This window comes from Crocodylus siamensis, chromosome 3, assembly GCF_052110815.1.
Source record: "Crocodylus siamensis isolate JL-2025a chromosome 3, ASM5211081v1, whole genome shotgun sequence".
Lineage (NCBI taxonomy): Eukaryota > Metazoa > Chordata > Crocodylia > Crocodylidae > Crocodylus > Crocodylus siamensis.
The window spans coordinates 212,548,239-212,569,876 of NC_143397.1; the positions used below are offsets into that span (position 1 = coordinate 212,548,239).

The window sequence follows — 21,638 nt, forward strand, 5'->3', positions numbered from 1 at the left end:
AACTATCAGTAGAAAAAAATAAGGCTGCTAGAACTTAGTTACTTATTTCCAACTATTTTTTTCTTCTGTTAATTTTTCCACATTTTTGTTTGTGCTTGTTAATAGTGATTTCACATTTTAATTATTTTTGGAGTATTTTATACTTTGAATTTGTTATATGATGATAATTGTCCTGCACTTAATGCTTTTTTGTTTAATTCTGATTAGCTACATAAGTCATGTGGTCTTGTTTCTTCTTGATTTAATCAAAATGAACCCCTGTAACCAAGAGAAGAGTTAAGGGAGTTCCTCAGGATTTTGATGTCTTACAAAGATATGCAGTAACAATTTAGGGAGAAGTAAAAGATATGCACAAATTGGGAAGGTTAGGTAGTATTTAGATCGGGGTGGGCAAAATACAGCCCACAGGCTAGATCCAGCCCTCCAGGCTATTTTATCTGGCCCACAGGGCACCTAAAAAGTTTAGCAAATTAATATTTATCTGCTCCTGGCTGCCTGTCAAAGATGACGGAAGCCAGGAGCAGTAGAAGCTGGCAGGACTCAGGAGCAAGGCCGGCTCAGTCTCACCCCCCTAGCTTCCTCCCATGCCTGTCTCTCTCCCAACTGGAAGCCTCTGCCTGCCCTGGCTTTCACTGCTTCCCTGCATGCCTGCTCCAGCACCACATGGCCCCAGGCTGCCCCGCTGGACTTCGGGAGTCCAGGGCTGCATTGGTTCCATGGGGCCAGGAGTGGAAGGGTGTGTGTGTGTGTGTGTGTGTCTGTGCAATGAGGGAGGGGAAGAGAGAGACAGAGCGAGCAATGAGGGAAGGAGTGTGTGTGTGTGTTTGTATGTGTGTGTAGTGAGGAAGGCACTCTGTGTGTGTGTGTGTGTGTGTGTGTGTTCATAGGGCGAGTCCCACAAGCACACCCCACCTATACATGCACACCCCACCATATATGTCTACCCCCCACAGTGCCATACACACAGACCCCCTACCCCCACACACCCCAACCACCCTCCCACACAGCCTCCACAAACTCCATACCTACCCACATCCCATATAACCAAACACACCCCCACATGCTCCCTCACCCCACCCCCACACCCCCAAACCTATCAATCCCCCCTACACCCTCCTCCCCATCCCCCATACCCACACACCCACAGCCCCCCACAAATCTATACCCATCCCCCCCATGCTCCCACCCCCCGTGGTATATAAGAGTAAGACTTCATTTTTAGTTATTGTGCAGTCCCCTCTATGTACACTAGACAAATGCATATACATCGGACAAAATATTTTTTTAAATCAAATTAATTAATGTTGTAGATGTTTGATTTTTAGAATATAATTTGGTATTTTTCTGGTTCTGAGATGGCAAAACCCCTTGCTGAAAGGAGTATTTTCGGGAGCAAGGGGTGGGACTTCTGGTGGCAAAGGTTAGGGGTTAAGGAATGGGACTTCTGGTCCCAAGATGGTGACCAGGGGGTGGGGCACCTGTCAAGGGGCAGGGCTACCCATGTGGCCCTTGACAGCTTGCCAAAAATCGGTAAGCAGCCCTCTTCCCAAAATAATTGCCAACCCCTAGTTTAGATCTTTTCCTGTCTGTTTCACCAGTTCATCATTCTTAGAAAAAATTGGTTGCTGTAAGTGGATAGAGGTAGAATTCTGAGTTAATTTTCTCTTCTCACACTCACACAAGGCTAACATTTGTGCCCTTGCACTCCTCACTGCCAGTAGTAGTCCTATTCTAGTTCATTAGTGCCTGGTTTAAAACTATTAGAAATCAATGTGAGTCTTGCTTTTACATCAGGAATTTGGCAAAGAGAATGTGAACCATGACCATCTGCTAGTTCCCCACTTTCTATGTAATGTTCACACTAATTTGAAAATACTGAAAAGAGCTGAGGGGCGGGGGCATAGCCCCGTGGGGGGGTCCTGCCATGTCTTGATGTTAAAGGATTTATACCGGGAGTGTGCAACTTAAACACCACTGGACAAGGAGGTACTGATCACTTCCCTGGAGTATCAGTTACTACAGAAGCATTATTGTTGACTATAAAGACAACAACAATCTTTTTGTGAATAGTATAGCTCTTAGAGCAATTGGAATCTTGGATATTTGACCTACTATCCCCTTTAATTAACACTTCAAAAAGTGCCATTTAAAGACTGTTGTGGGACTATGTAAAGCAACGTTATTCTTGGTATGTTACCATGTTATAACTGTTGTTTCCAAAAGTGAAGCTTTCCAAGGGTTTAGAAAGAATTATCAAGGACAGGTTGCCTTGACAAGGAAAAATACATTTTCTGACTTAACTAACAAAGGTAGGTGAAAACTCCTTGGGCGTGTCCACACAGGCAGGCATGTGCACTTGCGGCAGCTCAAATGAAAGGAGTGCAAATTTGAGCCGGGGTTTTTGCCTCAGTGCACGTGCTCAGACATGCACTTTGTTGTAGAGCAAATTGTGCCACTTGGGGCAAAATAACCCTGCCTGGCTCCTCCTGGATCTGCAGCCAGGGGAAGCTAGAGCCCAGGACCAGCACCTGTACAATCCCCAGCAGTATAAAAAGCTGCCCTGTCCTGGCCCCATCAGTAAAAAAAAAGCTGCCCTGGCAAGTAGCTCAGGGCTACTCACTCTCAGGAGCTTCTGGGGCCCAGCCAATTGGTACCTGGGGACACTACCGCTTGTGCCAGCTGGACTGCTGAAGCAGCCCTGATTGTTCCCTGCACCCTTTACCCACTGCAGCAGGCTGGCAGTGGGGCTGCTGCCTGGCTGTAACCTGCTGCGCACCTGCCAGACCTGGGTGAGGCATCTGCCTGCCTGTGGGCTGTGGCTACAGAGTTGGCCTCTGTGCAGCACTACTGCCATGTGTGCCCCCTGCCCGGCCATCTGGGCAACTATCACCCAGAAGATGTTCTGGGTGTGGTGATCTGCTTTGAACTGTCAAAGCATGTCCTCCTGGTCCCAATTGGGCAGGAGGTCTGCCACAGCCAGATAGGTCCAAAGTGCCAGCCTGGGAGCAGGCAGGGTCCTGCCACTGGCCCCCTAGCAGGAATTTTGGTGTTCTGGAAAATCCCTGATAAAAAAATCCCAAAGTCACTCTGTAAAATATCCCCAAATCCATGTTCCTCCTCAAGTAAAATAAAAGACCACTATAAAGAGAGAGATAGTGTGACAGGGAGACAGCGATCAGTTGGGCAATGTTTTATTGATATATTGTCATAGTACACACGGGTGCCCTGCGCCTAAAAGCAGAAAGGGCAGGAGAGACCCCTAGTGGTGAGAAGGGGGAGGTTCAACTGCCAGTCACCAGGGCAGCACAGGTGCTGGTCGCCAGGGAAACCAAGGGGGCCAGCTGACAGGAAGGGGCAGGGTTTGATCCCTTCTGAAGCCCAAACATAAGGCAGGAGAGCAGTTCCTTCTCTGGTAGCCAAGGAGTGAGGAGCTCAGCCAGTGCGGAGAGAAGGCCAAGGTTTGGCTGCATGGGTATCTGCAGGTTGTTGATTTTTTCCTGGTAGGGATTAACTGTTGTACCGGATGGTTTAACTTTATGTTATAGCCCAGGGGCTTTATGTTTTGTGTTTATTGTTAAACCAGAGGACTGGGTGAGGCTATTAGGGGTGGGGGAGGCCTCATAGGGACACCATGATAACATGGGGTTTCCTGGTGCCGGAGAGGGTGCAGCATTGTTTGGGGGTGCATTGGCCCCAGCCCTGTAGCCCTGGAGCGAGAGGGGGCAGCAGGGAGCATCCCCAGAGTGAGAGGGGCAGTGAGGAGCCCTGAGCTAGGAGGCAGAGAGGAGCCCCGGAGCAGGAGGGGGCAGAGAGGGGCCCCAGAAATAAAGAAGAGGGCCAAGGCATAGGGCAAACCATGTCAAGTACCATCTGCAAGGCTTGGGCTACGGTGTAGGGGAGGAAAAGGAGCCACAGGTAGTGCCCCCTGACACTGGTCATATAAAGTGGGCAGCCTCCCGCTAATTACATCACTCAATCAATTAAGATCAAGGCATGGCAGGAAAGTAAGCAGGCGGTTAGCCCAAGACAGGAAGGCGGAGCCACTAACAGAAAGGCTTCAGAGCGCTAGACCTGTCACATATATCTATAGTGTTAAAGCAATTTGGAAGACTACCAGTGTCTCTATCATAATAATAAAAAAGTGAACTCTAAATGCATGTTTCATGAATTCATGAATATGTGAATATATATTTTGCTACCCCCCACAAGAACTACAGCCTGCCCCCCACAGGGGTTACAGCCCCCCACAGGGGCTACAACCCCCCAACAGGGGCCAGGGCCCCGCCACAGGAGCTATGCCCCCAACCCACAGGGGCTGCAGCCCCCCACAGGAGCTATGGCCCCACACAGGGGTTACAGCCTCCCAACAGGGGCTACCTCCCTTGCAGGGCCCACATGCCCTGCCCCATCCTCACCTGCTCCTCTAGCCCCCTGGATTGCTGCCCTGCCTGGCCCCATCCCTGGCCAGCTTCTGCAGTCCCCCCAATGGCTGCCCAACCCAGCCTCACACCCCCACTCCCCCCCTTGGCTGGCCACCCAGCCCCCACCTGCACCCCAAGCCCCCCATGGCTTTCCCCCCAACTGCAGCCTCTGGCACTTAAAAAAAATAAAGGCTCTACTTACCAAGCAGGGGCTGTGGGGGCTCTGAGGCCTCCTGTCAGAGCCCTTCCAGGCAGTACAGGGCAGCAGGGAGCAGCAGGGCCTGGGCTGGGACCACTGGGGCCGTGATCCTGCCCTGCACTGTGCAGACAGGGTCCCAGTGACCTTGAGGTAGCTCAAACTGCCAGTAAATGCCGAGGTGTGGTTTGTTTTGTTTTTTCCCAATGCTGGGATCAGGGGGGCAGGGATCGGGGGTGCTCAGGAGCTGGGGGGGGATGGGGCCAGGTGGGAAAGGGATTGTGAGGGCTCAGGGAGCTGGGGGGGCTGGGGGAGCAGGCAGGGCTGGTGGGAGACCCCCCTATGGTCCCCTCCCCCCTCCTCTAGCCTCCTGACCCCTTACCAGAAGTGGAGCTTGGGTCCAGCTCCCTGCTGCTGGCACACTGTTCAGAGAGCCCCCACAGCGTTCTTCATCACCAGGGTGAGGGCTCACCATAGAGATGCACTGGAAGTGAGAGCATCTCTATGGAAGACCCTGCCTCCAGTTGCCTCAGGGCACAGTCTTGCTTTTTTTCTGTGCAGGTTTTTTTGATCCCTGGATATCCAGGGATCCAATTTCCCCCCCATGCTACAAAGTTGCAGCACAGGGAACATTTTCTCATTCCTGCACACAACTCTTGCAGTGTCTCAAAGGGGTTTGAGTCATTGCAAGAAGCATGTGTGGGCTTATCTGGATGCGCCCCTCTGCTTGCTGGTGTTGAGCTTCTCTGAAGTTCTGAGCACGCTCCATTTCAGTAAAATGCAGAGTTGATGGCATGGAGTCAGGTGCTGGTTATGTATTCAAGTTGTATATTTCCCTTTTCAGTCATTTCAAAACACCATTTAGGGTTGTTAGTTATAGTGGTGTTGGTCTAAGGACATAGGCAGAGAAAGTCCTGTAGGTAAATGTGATATCTTTTATTAGATCAACTAATTAGTTGAAAAATTGTTCTTTGCAAGCTTTTGGGTACAAACACCCTTCTTCAGGCACATGGTGTTTGTACCCAGAAGCTTGCAAAGAACAATCTTTTCAACTATTTAGTTGGTCTAATAAAATATATCACATTTACCTACAGGACCTTGTCTGCCTAAAACATCATTTAGGTATTCTCACCCTGAGAATACAGAGTTGTGTTAATGGCAAGTATTATCCAGGTAATAATTTGAATTGACCTATTGTCATGACTTTCCTTCTATGTTGTTTTAAATATTTGCTCGTCTGTTAATTACAAAGTACATATGAGTACACCAAATAACTTCATTAGATATACACTGCAATTAGTATTTTATTGCTTAAAATGTGATGGCACATGTTATCTCAGTTCAGCTACATCACACGTGCAGCAAGAAGTATTCTCAGCTGGTATGAAGTGGCAAAGCTATGCAGATTATGTCACTTGAGGATCTGGCCCGTTATCACAAATCTCTCTGATGAACCCACCTGTCATGGGCATTCTCCCAAAAGCTGATTTCTTTAAAGCAAAGACACATTCATAAGACAAAACTATTGGTTCTGGGAATAATGCTCATTTTTTACAAGGAGGATCCTGCATAATGGTTGTTTACAAAAACGTTGCATCAAATTGAACTTCATTACCATAGTATTCTGATGTATTATCACCATCCCTAATTACCACATGATTGCATGATTAGTGCATAAAATATCAGCCATTGCCACTGAGTATAATTTGGCTGGGCTTTCCAAAAGTAAAATATATAGTATTCAAAAGAAACTGATATATAAAACTTAATTTTAAAATTTTGTTGCCACCCTGCTTTCCTGATAAAGAGGGACAATCAAGTTTGATACATTATGATATATTTTTATGTATTTCTGTATTGTAGCTTGTTAGCGGAAGCTGTTTTGGGACTTTGGAATTACTCCCACCAAAAATTCAGCACATGCTGATGTCTGTCATTACAGAAGAAGACTGTGAAATTCTTAAAATTTCTTCCACCGATTACCTGAGAGTAAAAGAGGTAAATTAAAATATAACTGAGAAATCTTCATAGGCAATAGGTTAATAGCCTATTTTTCTGTGTTGTACTATGACCTGTTTTTGTTTAGCAGTTTGATTAATTTTGAATACCTTAACATAAATATATTTGGAGTGTTTCTGCATTTCCACTGATTGAGTGTTTTCAGTATAAAGCTCAACTATATGTTATATAAGCTGAACAGTATTTGGGAGCAGATACACACACACTGCCTCACATTTGTTCACCAGAGCGCCCCAAGGGATGACAAGGTTGAACGGTCATAAACTACTACAAGACCATTTCAGGCTGGACATAAGGAAGAATTTCTTTACTGTCTGAGCCCCCAAGGTCTGGAACAGCCTGCCATCGGAGATGGTTCAAGCACCTACATTGAACACCTTCAAGAGCAAATTGTATGCTTATCTTGCTGGGATCCTGTGATCCCAGCTGACTTCCTGCCCTTTGGTTGGGGGGCTGGACTCGATGATCTTCCGAGGTCCCTTCCAGCCCTAATGTCTGTGAAGTCTATGAAATCTATGACATGCAATGTTAGAAGGGACCTGCTTATAATTTTTCGTTTCTTGCCAACTCAAGAATTTTAGTATATTGATAATCTGCAAGCTTTTTACTGACAGCCAAACTTATTTTTACTGACACATTTTTACTGATATAAATTTTAACTATTGTAAATATAAGTCTTCTTCCAAGCCCTGCCCTGCTGCGAGGCCTCAGTTAGAAGGTCTGGGTTCAAATTTAGGGGTTAACCATAGTAAAAAATAAGTTTAAATGTTTGGTTGTCAGTAAAAAGTTTGCACTAAAAATAATTTTCTTGGGTTGGCAACACTGCTTGACTGCAGTGATGGTTTTACTCTGTGCTGCCCTCTGTCCCTCCAGGGGTCCTCTACTCACCCCCATACCCTGATGCCCCCCGACTACAACCTGCATTATGCTGTTCCCTGCACCAGCCCCATTCCCCTCTCCCCTCTTGACATGGACCCCCAAAGATGCTTACCTGCAACCCAGCAGCATTACAGGCAGCCTGGGATGCAGCAACAGCAGCAGCAGCACATGGAAGAAAGAACACTCCCTGCAGGGTGCCACACTCTTGTTTGGACACCAGGTGATGCTGCTGTGCTCTGTTTGTCAGATCTTCAGTCAAGCTGCAGTTGCTTATTGTTTTTACTGATGGCTATCATATTTTTTAGAGACTTTACAGACATCCTTTTCTAGCTTGATTAAAATTTTTCTTTTTACTGACAGTAAGAAAATTTACTGACAGTTGGCAGCTCCGCTGTGGATGCAAGAGGTATCATTCTCTACTCTGCAGACTTAGGAGAAAAGGCCATAGGAAAAAAAATTCCTCCCCTTCTGGGAGGAAAAAGTGTAACTGAGCTTCCTAGCAGCTTCAGTAACTGCCTCTAACACTGCTGAAAATATAGCAGCTTCATAGCAAATATTAATATAGTAGAAGTCATGAAGCATGAAGTCAACATTTTTAAGTTTAATCCAGCAGGTCATCTGAGAAGTTTAAGGACTGTGAAATGTAATTATGTCTGTTTTGACCATGATTATTGCTATTGAAGATAATTTTTGTCTTAGAATTACTTCTTATAATACCTCTTCACATCTAGTTCACAGCCCTCTGAGTGGACCATTTGCATTTGCGGGGGGGGGAGGGGGTTCCTCAGATATTAAGCTTAACCTGTATCTGCCTCTTCCTTAGACCTGAGATAGGGCACCTGATGCCTGATAGCTTGCTGAACAAATCTTCCAATTATACAGATGATCTAATAAAACAGGTTGTCAACCAGGGGTACACATACCCCTGGGGGTACTTGGGAAGGCCCCAGGGATTACTCAGTAGTGGCACGGAGAAGTGCAGGTACTTGGGAAGTGGCAGCACAGGGGGTGAGACTGCCATCACCGTCCATCACTCCATGCCACTGCCAGCATGCATAGCTGGTAGCGCAGAGAAGCAGGGATACTTGGGCTCAGGAAAGTTGCGCAGGGCAGGGCTGCTGCCACCATCCATCACTCTGTGCCACCACCAGGCACCACTTTCCTGCATTCAAGTATCCCCGCTTCTCTATGCCACCGACTTCGTGTGCAGCCAGCCATGAGCACCCTCTCCTCTCCCCCCCAGCACGTGGCAGCAGTGCTGAGTGTGTAGATAGGGGTGGCTGCCATGTGTGTGCTCCCTGTGGTGCCACTGTGTGCCAAGGGGGGATAGGGTGCTGATGGCTGGCTGGATGCAAAGCCGGTGGTGTGGAGAAGTGGGGATACTTGGGCATGGGAAAGCAGCGCCCGGCGGTGACACGGAGTGTATAGAAGGTGTTGGCAATCACATGCCAGCTTCACATCTGTCTGTCTGTCAGCAGCCTTCCCAGTGTCTGTCAGCACACCCGCCACCCCCTGCTCTGCATCTGGAAAGGGTACCCGCCAGAAGGCGTACCCTGCTTAAAAAAGGTTGAAAACCTCTGGAATAAAAGATCACAATCCTTGCCTCTCATAAATTGACAATAATAGTTTCCAATTAAAGAATCTCAAAATAAAGGAAAGGAGGATTAGAAACATCCACAGAATCTCAAAAGGATAAAGATAGACTTTGAAGCATTTCCATTAAAATGAACAAAAATACCTTTTATTAGTGGGTACTACTCACATTTTTTTGAAGATGGAGATATCACATAACACAGAAAGTAATAATGCTGTAATGGATTGAAAACTCATTTTGTTCACCATGGGTTCTAGATGAGTGAAGAATAGACAGTAACCTTACTGCCAGAAATGGTTCATGTGGAAAACTTTCAGTTCAAGGATCCTATGTACACCCCACTCTACATAGATAGGATAACTGAAAAGACTGTGCAACCAGCAAATAATTGAGCACCATTTTGACAATGCTCTTCATGATTCTCACCAGTGAGATTGTGTAGAAAGATCTCCTTAAGAGGTAGATGGGATATGTCCTCTCACTAGGACTTATCCTGTTGAAAATCCTGCCCTTGTTTCCCAAGGAAATGGGACCATTTATTATCAACCTGATTGGTCCAATGGATACCTAATTGACCATTGCTAAGACATTGTTCATCAAAAGCAAAATGGTCTGGGAGATTTATACCTGGACTCACCTCCTGTGGTCATTACATCTGTTTAGTGCCATAGGATCATGTGACTGGCATCTGTGGGAAAGACCTTTGGACAGTTCTTTGACTGGAAGTTATATGAAATGATCTCTGGCTCACCTTTACATTGAAGATAAGATGGCATTTAGAGGGTCTGTGGTCTTTAGTGTTCAATGCAGTGGAGATGGATACTGTAGAACATTTTGGAAGGACTGTGTTTGAAATCTGTTGGATATTACCTTATCTCATATTACCCCACATGAAACTTGCATTCCAAAAAGTTTTCATAACACTTCACCTGTTAAGAAGCAGTGGCTACATGCCTGTTTGATTAGTGTGTAGAGTCTCATCTGATAGAAATGCTTTGTGTATTTTGCCTTTTATTGCAACATCCCCAGTTTACACTTGTTGGATAGTGTGAATTAGAATAAATTGTTTTTTTCTGATAGAGAGAAGTTGTAGAAATAACAGTGTTAAACTCTAAATAGCGTGACCCTAATCCTCAATGAAAAAAGGTAAGGGCGGGATAAAGGCAGCTTTATGACACTCTTATACTCCATCTTTTCACTTCCACCTCCCAGATTCTGAGTTTTATTTGAACCACAGAAAAACTTAAAGTGCCTTGAACACAGCCCTAAGTTATAGTTGAAGCAGTATTGCTGGCCTCTATTGACAATCAAGGATCAATCAAATATAGGTGAACGCTGGCTACTCTTTCCATTTGACTTGCCCTAATATATCAGGTCTTCTAGTTACTATGATGCATGTGGCACTGCGATGACAGTATACATTGTGTAAGGATCTTCCCAAGCCAGGTGAATTCTGAGATAATAGCCTCAGTTGTAGTTTTTCCATAAGGATGGCAGACACTAGAGTAGGATGAAAGATCAGGTTGTTTTTCTTAGCTCTATCTTTAGACTTCAGCTTGCTCAAATGGGGATCTCCACAAGCAAGCACCAGCTGTGTACAGACAGTCCTCGGATTTACGACATAATCAGTTCCTGAAAACCATGTTGTGGCAGGACACTGTTGGTGCCTTCCATTTTAAGGGCTGGAGCAGGCAGCAGCCAGGTGCTTAAGTATGGTGGCCATTTTGAGACCCTGGATATATATATAGGGTGAAGCAGCAGTTTGCTGCTGGCAACTGTGAGAGAGACATCAGCTGGTGGAATTGAGGCTTAGGAATAGCTATGAGGTAAGGATAAGAGCTTATGAGGATGGTTTGGAGGCTCTTGGTCCTGGGAATTACCTAAAACTACACCCTGCCAGGGATGGGTGGCCTAGTGGGGCTTTTAGTGGTATGGGACCCCCCCTAGGAAATGCCAGGCCAGATACCACCCTGATGAAAGGTGGGTTGGTATGCCTTAATAACCCCAGCTCCCACATAGTAGGGCTTGAGAAGGTGGGCCTGTGTTACAGAGTGTGGGCTAGATGCTCAGAAGCCTGACTTGAGGCACCCTCAACTGGTCAATGCTGGGGCCAGGACCAGAAGGATCAAAAGGGCAAGGGGCTCACTGAGGGGGATGCTAAGAGCCGAGGGCCTAGGGTTCTGATTGGCTTTGGAGGTGAGGCCAAGGCCTGTGTGGCCAAAGGTCCCAGAGAGGCCACACTCGAGAGCGTTACACAAATTGCCAATTGCTCAAATCATGAGTGAGACTTATAAAAGGGGATAAGGCAAAGTGCCTCTTTTATTGATTACATGAGTCAGAGAGGTTCAGACATACCATTCATACAAACGCACACAAGCCATCATACACATCATTGCACACAGGCATACACATACATAAAACAACCATTTCATTCACACATCTACCAGATTTAGTTACCAGCAATAGTTGCTCAATATCAGCCAAGGGTGGCCAACCTGGGCTTATTGAGTAGATGATGATGATTTGAAGATAGCAGATTTGAATATAACAGCTGGAGCTGGGTGAACAGATGCATCTGTGCTCTGATGAAACAGCAGTAGAGAAAGAGACTCACCCAACTTGGCATTTTCAAAGTGTTCTTTTATAGGGATTGGCATCCTTTGTTTCACTACTTCGGGGTTTTTCCATACCCAGCTTCTGTTTTTGCGGTTGTTCTTCTTTTGTCTTCAGCTTATCTTAGCTTTGGAGTGTTTTTGCTTCCTACATGGCAACATTTCCTCTTCTGTTATCTCCTTTGTGCCCTCGAGCTTCAAAGGGATTCTTCAGCCATTTGTTAGTTACTGGCTGATAATTTACACATCTGATACCTTGTTTGCTTACATAAACAGTTAAATCTTCTTTTCCTGCCTCTATGCCATTCTGTCACCATTCACATTTTTACACACATCTATACATAAAGGCTATGCAACGTTCATTCACTTTTGTCAAGCAGAAAGATACAAAATGGAGTTTTCAAGTTGCTTACAGGACAAGACTAACATAGTTATATTTTACTATTATTTTACTCTATGGTAACATTAGCTACATGGATTCATAGATTGTAAGTTTGGAAGGGACCACAATGGATCATCATGTCTAACTCCCTGCCCCCATCAGGAAAGAGGACCGAAGTCAGACGACCCTAGCCAGGTGACTATCAAGCCTCCTCTTGAAGACCTTCAAGTTAGGGGATAGCACCACCTCTCTTGGAAGCCCATTCCAGATTCTGACCACCCTTACTGTAAAACATTTCTTCCTAATGTCTAACCTAAATCTACTGTCCACTAGTTTGCACCCATTATTCCTAGTTATTCCCTGGGGTGCTCTGGTAATAGTGCATCATCAATTCCCTGTTGTCTTCCCTTGATAAACTTAATAGGCAGCTACTAGGTCGCCCCATAGACATCTCTTGTGAAGGCTGAAGAGATTCAGATCTCTCAACCTCCCTTTTTAGGGTCTTTCACAGAAGTCACTAATCTCATGAGTGGCCCTCCTCTGAACCCTCTCCAGATTCTCTGTGCCCCTCTTGAAGTGCAGCGCCTAAAACTGGACACAGTACTCCAACTGTGGCCTGGCCAATGTTGCATAGAGGGGGAGCATCACCTCCCTTGATATGCTGATCATGCATCTGCTCATACACAACAAGTGCGATTGCCTTTGTTGCTGGCCTCGTTACACTGCTGGCTCATGTTCATCTTGGAGTCAGCTATAACTCCAAGATCTCTCACAGCCTCTAAGCTGCTGAGGAGGGCATCCCCCAACCTATAGGTGTGCTGGTTTTCCTCCATCACAGGTGGAGTACCTCTCTCCCTACCCTCCGGTGTGTTAACTTTTCCCCATAACTTGGTATCATCTGTTAACTTGAAGAGGGAGCTCTCTGCACCCTCATCCAAATCACTGGTGAAGATATTAAATAACACTGGTCCAAGGACCAAACCCTGCGGGACCCCACTGCACACCTTCTTCCAGGTTGAGAATGACCCATCCACCACCACTCTCTGGGTGCGGTCCCTAAGCCAATTGGCCACCCACCTGACCCTTTAGGTGTCCACTCCACAGCCTGCTAACTTCCCTATGAGAATAGGATGTGAAACTGTGTTGAAGGTCTTCCTAAAATCCAGGTAGATAACATCAGCCTGGGCTCTTATGTCAAGGCAGTGTGTGACTTGGTCATAAAAGGCTGTAAGGTTTGTCAGGCAGGATCTACCTGTGACAAACCCATGTTGTTTCCTTTGAGCATCATTTCCCCTGCTGGGCCTTCACAAATGCGCTCTTTGATTTTTTTTCCAGTATGTTCCCAAGGATGGAGGTAAGACTGACTGGCCTAAAGTTACCCGGCTCATCCCTTCTCCCCTTCTTAAACATGGCCACCCTGTTGGCCCTTTTCCAGCCCTCAGGGATCTGGCCAGAGCACCATGAGTGTTTCATAGTTTCTAGGGTCAGAAGGGACCTGAGTAGATCATCTAGTCCAACCCCCTGCCATGGTAGGAAAGATTACTGGGGTCAAACGACCCCAGCAAGGTGGTCATCTAATTTCCTCTTAAAGACCCCCAGGGTAGGAGCCACCACCACTTCTCTTGGAAGTTGGTTCCAGATCCTAGCCGCCCTGACCGTGAAATAGTGCCTCCTGATATCTACCCTAAATCTACCCTCTGCCAGCTTGTGACCGTTATTCCTGGTCCTTTTTGGCAGTGCTCGGGGGAACAGGGACTTCCCCAGTGCCTGCTGATCCCCCCTGAGTAGTTTGTAACAGGCCACTAGATCCCCCCTCAGCCTTCTCTTTTGGAGGCTGAACAGGTTCAGGTCCCGTAGCCTCTCCTCGTTGGGCCTGCACTGCTGCCCCCTGATCATGCAAGAGGCCCTCCTCTGGACCCTCTCCATGTTGTCCACATCCCAGAACTGGACGCAGTACTCCAACTGCAGCCTGACCAATGCTGCATAGAGGGGGAGGATCACCTCCTTGGACCTGCTCGAGATGCATCTGTGGATGCATGACAAGGTGTGGTTGGCCTTCCTGACTGCATCCCCACACTGCCAGCCCATGTTCATCTTGGAGTTGATGATGACTCCAAGATCCTTTTCTGCCTCTGTACTAACAAGAAGGGAGTTCCCCAGCCTGTAGGTATGGTGCCGGTTGTTCCTCCCCAGGTGCATCACTTTGCATTTGTCAGTGTTGAATCCCATCCTATTCTCATCTGCCCACCCTTGTAACCTGTGTAGGTCTGATTGTAGCCTATTCCTCCCTTCTAGCATGCCCACATCCCCCCACATCTTAGTGTCATCAGCAAATTTGAACAGGGTGCTTTTTACCCCTTCGTCCAAGTCGCTGATGAAGATGTTGAACAGTGGCCCGAGGACCGAGCCCTGAGGAACCCCACTGCCCACATCCCTCTAGGTTTAAAATGACCCATCCAGCACCACTCTCTGGGTGCGGCCCTACAGCCAGTTGGCAACCCAATTGACTGTGTGGGTGTTGACACCACAGCCCCCAGTTTCTTAATGAGAACAGGGTGAGAGACAGTGTCAAAAGCCTTCCGAAAGTCCAGGAAGATTATGTCCACTGCTACCCCTGCATCTAATGATTTGGTGATTTGATCATAGAAGGCCACCAGGTTGGTCTGACAGGACCTGCCACTGATGAACCCATGTTGGTTACCCCTAAGCATGAAATCCCCTGCTGGCCCCTCCTGGATGTGTGCCAGCATATTTTTCTCAAACAGCTTGCCTAGGACCAAGGTAAGACTAACTGGCCTATAGTTTCCAGGGTCCTCCTTCTTACTTTTTTTGAAGATTGGAACAACGTTGGCCCTCTTCCAGTACTCTGGCACCACCCCAGAGCACCATGAGTGCTCATAAAGCCGTGCCAGGGGTCCTGCAATGACCTCAGCCAATTCCTTTAGTACTCTAGGGTAGAGATCGTCTGGATCAGCTGACTTGAATATGTCCAATTCCTCCAGAAGTTCCCTAACTAGTTCCTCACTAACCCTTGGCTTAGGTGTGCCTCTCCTGGGGCCTGAGGGGGGCCCAGCAGGGAGGTGACTGTTCCGGTCCCTGCTTAGGAAGATGGAGGCAAAGAAATCATTAAACATGTTGGCTTTGTCGTTTTGGTGTGATGAACAAATTTCCTAACGTGTCCTGCAGGGGCCCTACATTACCCGGAACCTTCTTTTTACCCCCTATGTATTTAAAGAAGGACTTCTTATTGTCCATCATTGGAATGGCTGGATGAGTACAAGTCAGCTGGCCCAGGTGATCTCCATCCACAGGTGCTGAAGGAATTGGCCAGTGTCATAGCTGAGCCACTGGCATGGCTGTTTGATATTATAAACATTGTAAGTGCCGTTCATTGTAATCAACATGCCCTATTCTGGGTGTGTTTCTGTCTGCAAAGCGATCCTAGGAAATTTTCTGTAAGTTCCAGTAAAGGTGGTGGAGGTGGGCAGTAGTGTAACTAAGGTCGCATTATCAACTTCGTTGGGTGGGGAGGGAGAGAAAAATAATAAGTATCACTCCAGCTGCACCGACAGCCAGAACTCACTGCTTCCCCGTGCATCACTGCTGCTCAGGTGCCTAGCTGCTGTTATACCTTTTCAGATAGGCTTCTGCACAATCAGATAAATTCAGGAATTCAACTCTAGCCAGGAGTTGCTGATGTGTTTCAAGTGTTTTTATGTTGAATTTAAATTTTCTTCCTTGTTTGTTTAGGCTCTTCAGGTTGAGGTTGATTCTGACCTCTTAAAAACTTTCAGAGATTAGAGAAGCATAGTTTGTTCCCTGTTGATTGTTATTTATCATTAATAAACAAATGATGATATTTGGGCTTTGAGACCTGATTAGGTGCTTCTAATTGCTAGTAAGTGGTACAAGGATAGGTGGGTGAGCAGGGCATGAGTCCCAGATGTTGCTTAACAGCGATGGAGGATGCCAGACTGGAGCATGGGGTGCCTCACCCTCCTAGCCCCCAGTTTTCCTAAACCCAACAGTAAGCAGGGACAGTGTGTGTGTGTCAACAAGTGAAGAGCACTTTGAGACATGCAGTCCTGTGCAACAGTAGTGACTGGAGTTCACTTTTGCAGGGGGGAAATATTTGCTGCTGAGAACAGGAGGGTTTTTTGGCATTCCATGTGTCTGCCTGTGGTAAAAAATAGTGACATCTCCTGCTGTCATCAGTAAACTTCAGCTGCTGCTTTTATGTGTGCCTTCTACCAGACCTTCTGGAGCTAGAAAAGGTACAGGGAGAGGGATGCCTTTTTTTTTATCATGGTCAGGTGGTATGTCTCCACATGCTATTAGCATGCAGCAATAAACTGGCACAGATCATGCTAGAGTTTATCGCTTCCAGGTGCACCATTTAAACATGATCTGCAGCCAGGATCTATGGGTTGGAGACCCTGGAGGGTCAACCTGCCAGCCTGAGGCTGCTTTGATCCAGCTCAACATGTTGAGGAGGGGCTGGCTAGGGAATGAGGGTGCTCCAGTGTGGGGCTAGCTGGCAGGCATCCCTGCACTGAATCACCCCCATGCCCCAGACAGCCGTGTCAGCATCCACAAGTGCACTGCTGCAAAGTTGTTTATGGTTTGTTTTTCTTTACTGTACAGCAGAATTGTACTTTGTATTCACAAATACTAACCCCCTGCAGAGTTTATTAGTTTCCTGTGGCCTAATAGGGCTGTGTGCATAGATGTGAGATGTTTACTCTGAAGCTAATTAATCTACTCCATAGTAAACATCTAATGTAGACATGCCCAGGATCATGACTTTTATGAGGATTTTACATTTGGTTGCTCTCACTTCCTACCCATGATATCCATAATTGTTATGTAGTTCTTTGCTGACAAAAAGAAAACATGTCCTGAAAAGTAAAATGGCAATTAATGGAGATTTTGCAAATGAAAAATGTTATATTGTACCATTATACAAACCAATATATATAATATATTCTGTAATATCACAGTGTATTTCTATCCCTCCTATAAGGGTGATATAATTTCTCAGACACTGGATGATATCTTGGCTAATAACCAATGTGATACTCTAATGTATTGCAAATAGCAAAAAGTTAAATTTACAGGATGGGTGTTAAGCCACTTCAGTGAAGTGTGGCTAATACTGTATAGTGTACAAGATTATTCTGTCAGTGTGACCCAAGCCTTGTTAAACTTAATTGTAAATGCAAACACTCCTTTTAAGGCATCATTCTTTTGCTTCTGAAGGCAGCTGTTTTTGATTTGCTAAGCAGCAGCTTTATACTTAAAAAGACCAGAGCCTCTTTGTTGAGAATGTGATTTATGCAAGGAGAAAAAGGATGTCAAATTAAGGAGCCCCCCCCCCGCCCCCACCTCCCTTAAAAGAAAATGTTGTTTTATCATTTTTTAGGCAGTTTATAATTAAGAAAACAAACTTCTAATCTCCATTTCTCAGGATTATAGTACTTTATAGTAAAGTACCAGCCTTATCAAAAATGGTTAGTAAATTGGCTCTGTTATTACAAAGAAAAACTTCTTAAAAATAAACATCATGCTTCTCCAAATTGGTTTGATTCTACAGCATTTAAATAAGAAAATACTGTTTTCATTTTTTTTGCTTTTATTTTGATTCTTTTTATTTTGTTTTCAAAATGTTTACTTTAATGTTGAACATGTAACTCTCTTTCAGGAAATAGCTAAGCGTGGACAAGTTGCCAAAGAAGACTTAATTCATGGTTGTAGCTATTATTGCAAGTGGCCAATGCTATATATATCACAGTTAACACCACATTTGCAATGGAAGCAATATCTTGCAGGCCAAGGTTGGTTGGTTTCATTCTATTTTTATTCTGATGCATTGTAGATTTTAAAAAGCAAAAACCCCCCTCCCACCTGTTTTGGAGCTTTTTTTTTTTTTAGCACAAATGCAATATAGTAATAGATTGTATATCATTGAGGATGATTCCTGTAAGTGAAGATTCCTGTAAGTGTTTGTTTCCTTAAATTGTTTTAGAGTTATTTTTCTTATTAAACTTCTTTAAAGAAGCATGCATAGGCAGAATTTAGAGGCTTCAACATTTAGTCTGTTTATATAAAGACTGCATGATAAAGCTTTTAATCAGCCAGTTTACTGGAGTGAATTGTATCTATAATCTTCATTGAAATAAAAAGACAGTGGCTTTACATGAGTGTTTGATTAATTAGTTGCTAAAAGTGTTAGTTATCTCACTCAGATAGTATTGCCAAGTATCATTTATCAAATGCAACTCCAGCATGTGCAGTGAGATTTACTAGAAGTAGTTGATACAGGGTGGTTAAAAAGTGTCAGATTAACTCCATATATGATATGCAATATCTTCTCATATAAAATCTTTTTCATTTGATTTTATATAACCATTTTGACTGATCTTCTTAAAAATATTTTCTTCAATATGCAATTGTGTATGGATGTATGAATATGCATGAATAGAAATATATTAATAAATTTTTAATTCATGTAGGTATATATATATTACTGTCTTTGGTCATGGTGGACATTTTTAGCAAAGAGATGTCTTGCTTTTATTTAAAATCTTATTGAATTTATATGGCACAGCAGAAATACTCTGCAAAGGATGGCATTGGTAATTTGCCAGAAATCAGTGTGTTGTGTATAGTGTTGCATAAAAATGATTTAGTCTGCAGTTATCTGTTGGGTAACATGTTGAGGCTACTTCTTTTTGTCCTCAGTGACTTCTAGCTGTATCAATATAGTAAAGAAGCCTCCAAGGATTGCTCACCTTCACTGAAGATGTAAATACACAGAAAACTGTGTGATAGAACTCTGTGTTTTTTCTTTGGTCAGCAATTTGCAGCTTCATTTTTTTCCAGAAAGTGAAATCTTAAGACGGAGGAAATATTTCATACGTTTCATAGACATTTGGGCTGGAAGGCACTCTGGAGGATCATTAAGTCCAGCCCCCTGCCCCAGGGGCAGGAAGTCAGCAGGGATCATAGGATCCCAGCAATATAAGCATCCAAATGTGTTTTAAAGGTGTTCAAAGTGGGCACTTGAACTGCCTCAGGTGGCAGTCTGTTGCAAACCTTGGAACAGTGAAGAAGTTCTTTCTTATATCCAGCCTGAACTGGTCACAGTAGAGTTTGTGACCATTCGATCTTGTCATCCCTTGGTGGGGCTCTGGTGAACAGTCGTTCCCCCAGATCCCGATGAGCACCCCTGATAAATTTATAGGGGGCCACCAGATCACCCCTGAGCCTGCGCTTTTCCAGGCTGAATAGCCCCATTGCTCTCAGCATCTCATCATATGGTCTGTTTTCCTGCCTTCTGATCATGTGCATGGCTCTCCTTTTCACCCTCTCAAGTTTCTCCACATCTTTTTTGAATTGCAGAGTCCAAAAGTGGACCCAGTACTCCAGCTGTGGCCTCACCAAGCCCAAGTACAATGGGAGAACGACGTCCCAGGATCTGCTTCAGAAGCATCTCTGGATGCAAGCCAATATTTGGCTCGCTTTACTAGCCGCAGCATTACACTGAAGGCTCATGTTCATCTTGTGGTCAACCATGACCCCCAAGTCCCTTTCATCTATAGAGCTAACCAGCATAGCACTACCGAGTCTATAAGCATGGTGCAGGTTTTTCCTCCCAAGGTGGAGAACTTTGCATTTTTTGGTGTTGAATACCATCAGGTTCTCATCTGCCCATTTCATGAGTCTGTCCAAATCCGCCTGGATCACCCTCCTGTCCTCAGGTGTGGATGCTGTAACCCAGGGGTTGGTGTCATCGGCGAACTTGGCCAGTCTGCTTGTGACACCAATGTCCACATCATTGATGTAGATGTTAAACGGTTTAGACCCTAGGACAGAGCCTTGTGGGACCCCACTGGTCACAGCGCACCAAGATGATTGTCTCCCGTCAACCACCACCCTCTGGGTCCTACTGCGGAGCCAGTTCCCCAGCCAGCAGATCATGGTGACGTCAAGGCCGCAGTTAGCCAGTTCAACCAAGAGGTGATCATGGCTTTTTTAAAATCAAGGTATATGATGTCGATCTTTTTCCCCTTTGTCCAGGTGATAAGTCACCTGGTCATAAAAGGAAATGAGATTGGTCAAGCAAGACCTACCCACAACAAACCCGTGCTGGGTTTCTATTGCCTTCAGCTAGCCTGTTAAGGATGGCCTCCTTGATAATCTTTTCCAAGACCTTCCCCAGGCTAGAGGTCAGGCTGATGGGCCTGTAGTTTGCCGGATCTACTTTCCTCCCTTTCTTGAAGATTGGCACGACATTGGCCCTCTTCCAATCATCAGGCACTTCACCAGAGTGCCAAGAGCTCTCAAAGTTCCATGCCAGGGGCTGAGCTATGATGCTCACCAGCTTCCTGAGTACCCTTGGGTGTAACCCCTCAGGGCCAGCTGACTTGAAGGTATCCAGCCTGTCAAGGTGTTCCTTCATGAGGTCAGCTTCAGTGAAGGGCAAGGAATTTCCCTCACCCGGGCCTCCCTGACCCATAGTGGGCAGGGCCGCCCCATGGGGCTGATGGAAAACTGACGCAAAGTACCCATTTAGCAAGTTAGCTTTTTCCTGGTCGTCAGTTGTCAGGTGCCCCATCTGGTTTAGCAGGGGTCCAATGTTGCCCTTGCTTTTCCTCCAGCTCCCCACATATCCAAAAAAGAACTTTTTATTTTCTTTGATATTTGTAGCTAGCTGGAGTTCCATTGCAGCCTTGGCTTTCCTGGTTTGCTCTCTGCAAGCCTGGGCTAAAGCAGAGTATTCTTCCTTAGTGGTGGTTCCAGTCCTCCATCCTTTATAGGTCCTCCTTTTAAGATGCAGGAGGTCCACCAGTTCCCTGGAGAGCCAAGGGGACTGCTGTGCCCTCCTGCTGCCTGTCCTCCTTGCACATCCAGGTTTGCTCCCTTGAGGAGCATCCATACATCCTGAACTCCCCTCTCCATTGGGTTGTGGCCTTTTTAGGGTCTCTCTGACAAGCCTCCTTAGCTTGTCAAAGTCAGCTTTCCTGAAGTCGAGGACTCCTGTACAACTGACTGCCTTGCCAGGTTTATGGCAGATGGTGAAGGTGATCAGTTCATGATCACTGTCACCCAGCTTCCCTTCGATTGTTAGGTTGCCAGTTAGGTCATCCCCGGTTGCCAGTACGAGGTCAAGCAGTGCTTTACCTCTTGTCAGCCCATAGACTTCCTGCATCAGATTTCATCCACACATGAGAGAAAGCTATGCGACTGCTCGGATTTGGCCAACCACTCCTCCTATGAGATATCTGGGTAGTTAAAATCTCCCATGGCTACCATACACCAGGATTGTGTGGCCTCAGCCAATTCCCTGGTGAGCTCCTGGTTGAGGTCTTGACTCTGGGTAGGGGGTCTGTAGTAGACCCCCACCATATTATCCCCTGCACTGTGCTTCCCATGGATTTTAACCCAGAGTGTCTCAAGTCATCCACCATGGGTGCCAATGTCAGCTTGTAGGGACGTGTAGTTTTCCTTGACACAGAGAGCTACGCCCCTGCCC

At 45.8% G+C, this 21,638-nt stretch overlaps 1 protein-coding gene across 1 annotated transcript in view; it reads left to right on the forward strand.

Moving 5' to 3' along the window:
• The window catches only part of CNBD1 (cyclic nucleotide binding domain containing 1), a 234,484-nt gene that overhangs the window by 93,329 nt on the left and 119,517 nt on the right, over positions 1-21,638 (forward strand). The window contains exons 3-4 of the mRNA XM_090037354.1: positions 6,481-6,615; positions 17,805-17,937. Of these exons, the coding sequence (XP_089893480.1) occupies positions 6,481-6,615; positions 17,805-17,937 (268 nt within the window). The remainder of the gene's footprint in view (positions 1-6,480; positions 6,616-17,804; positions 17,938-21,638) is intronic.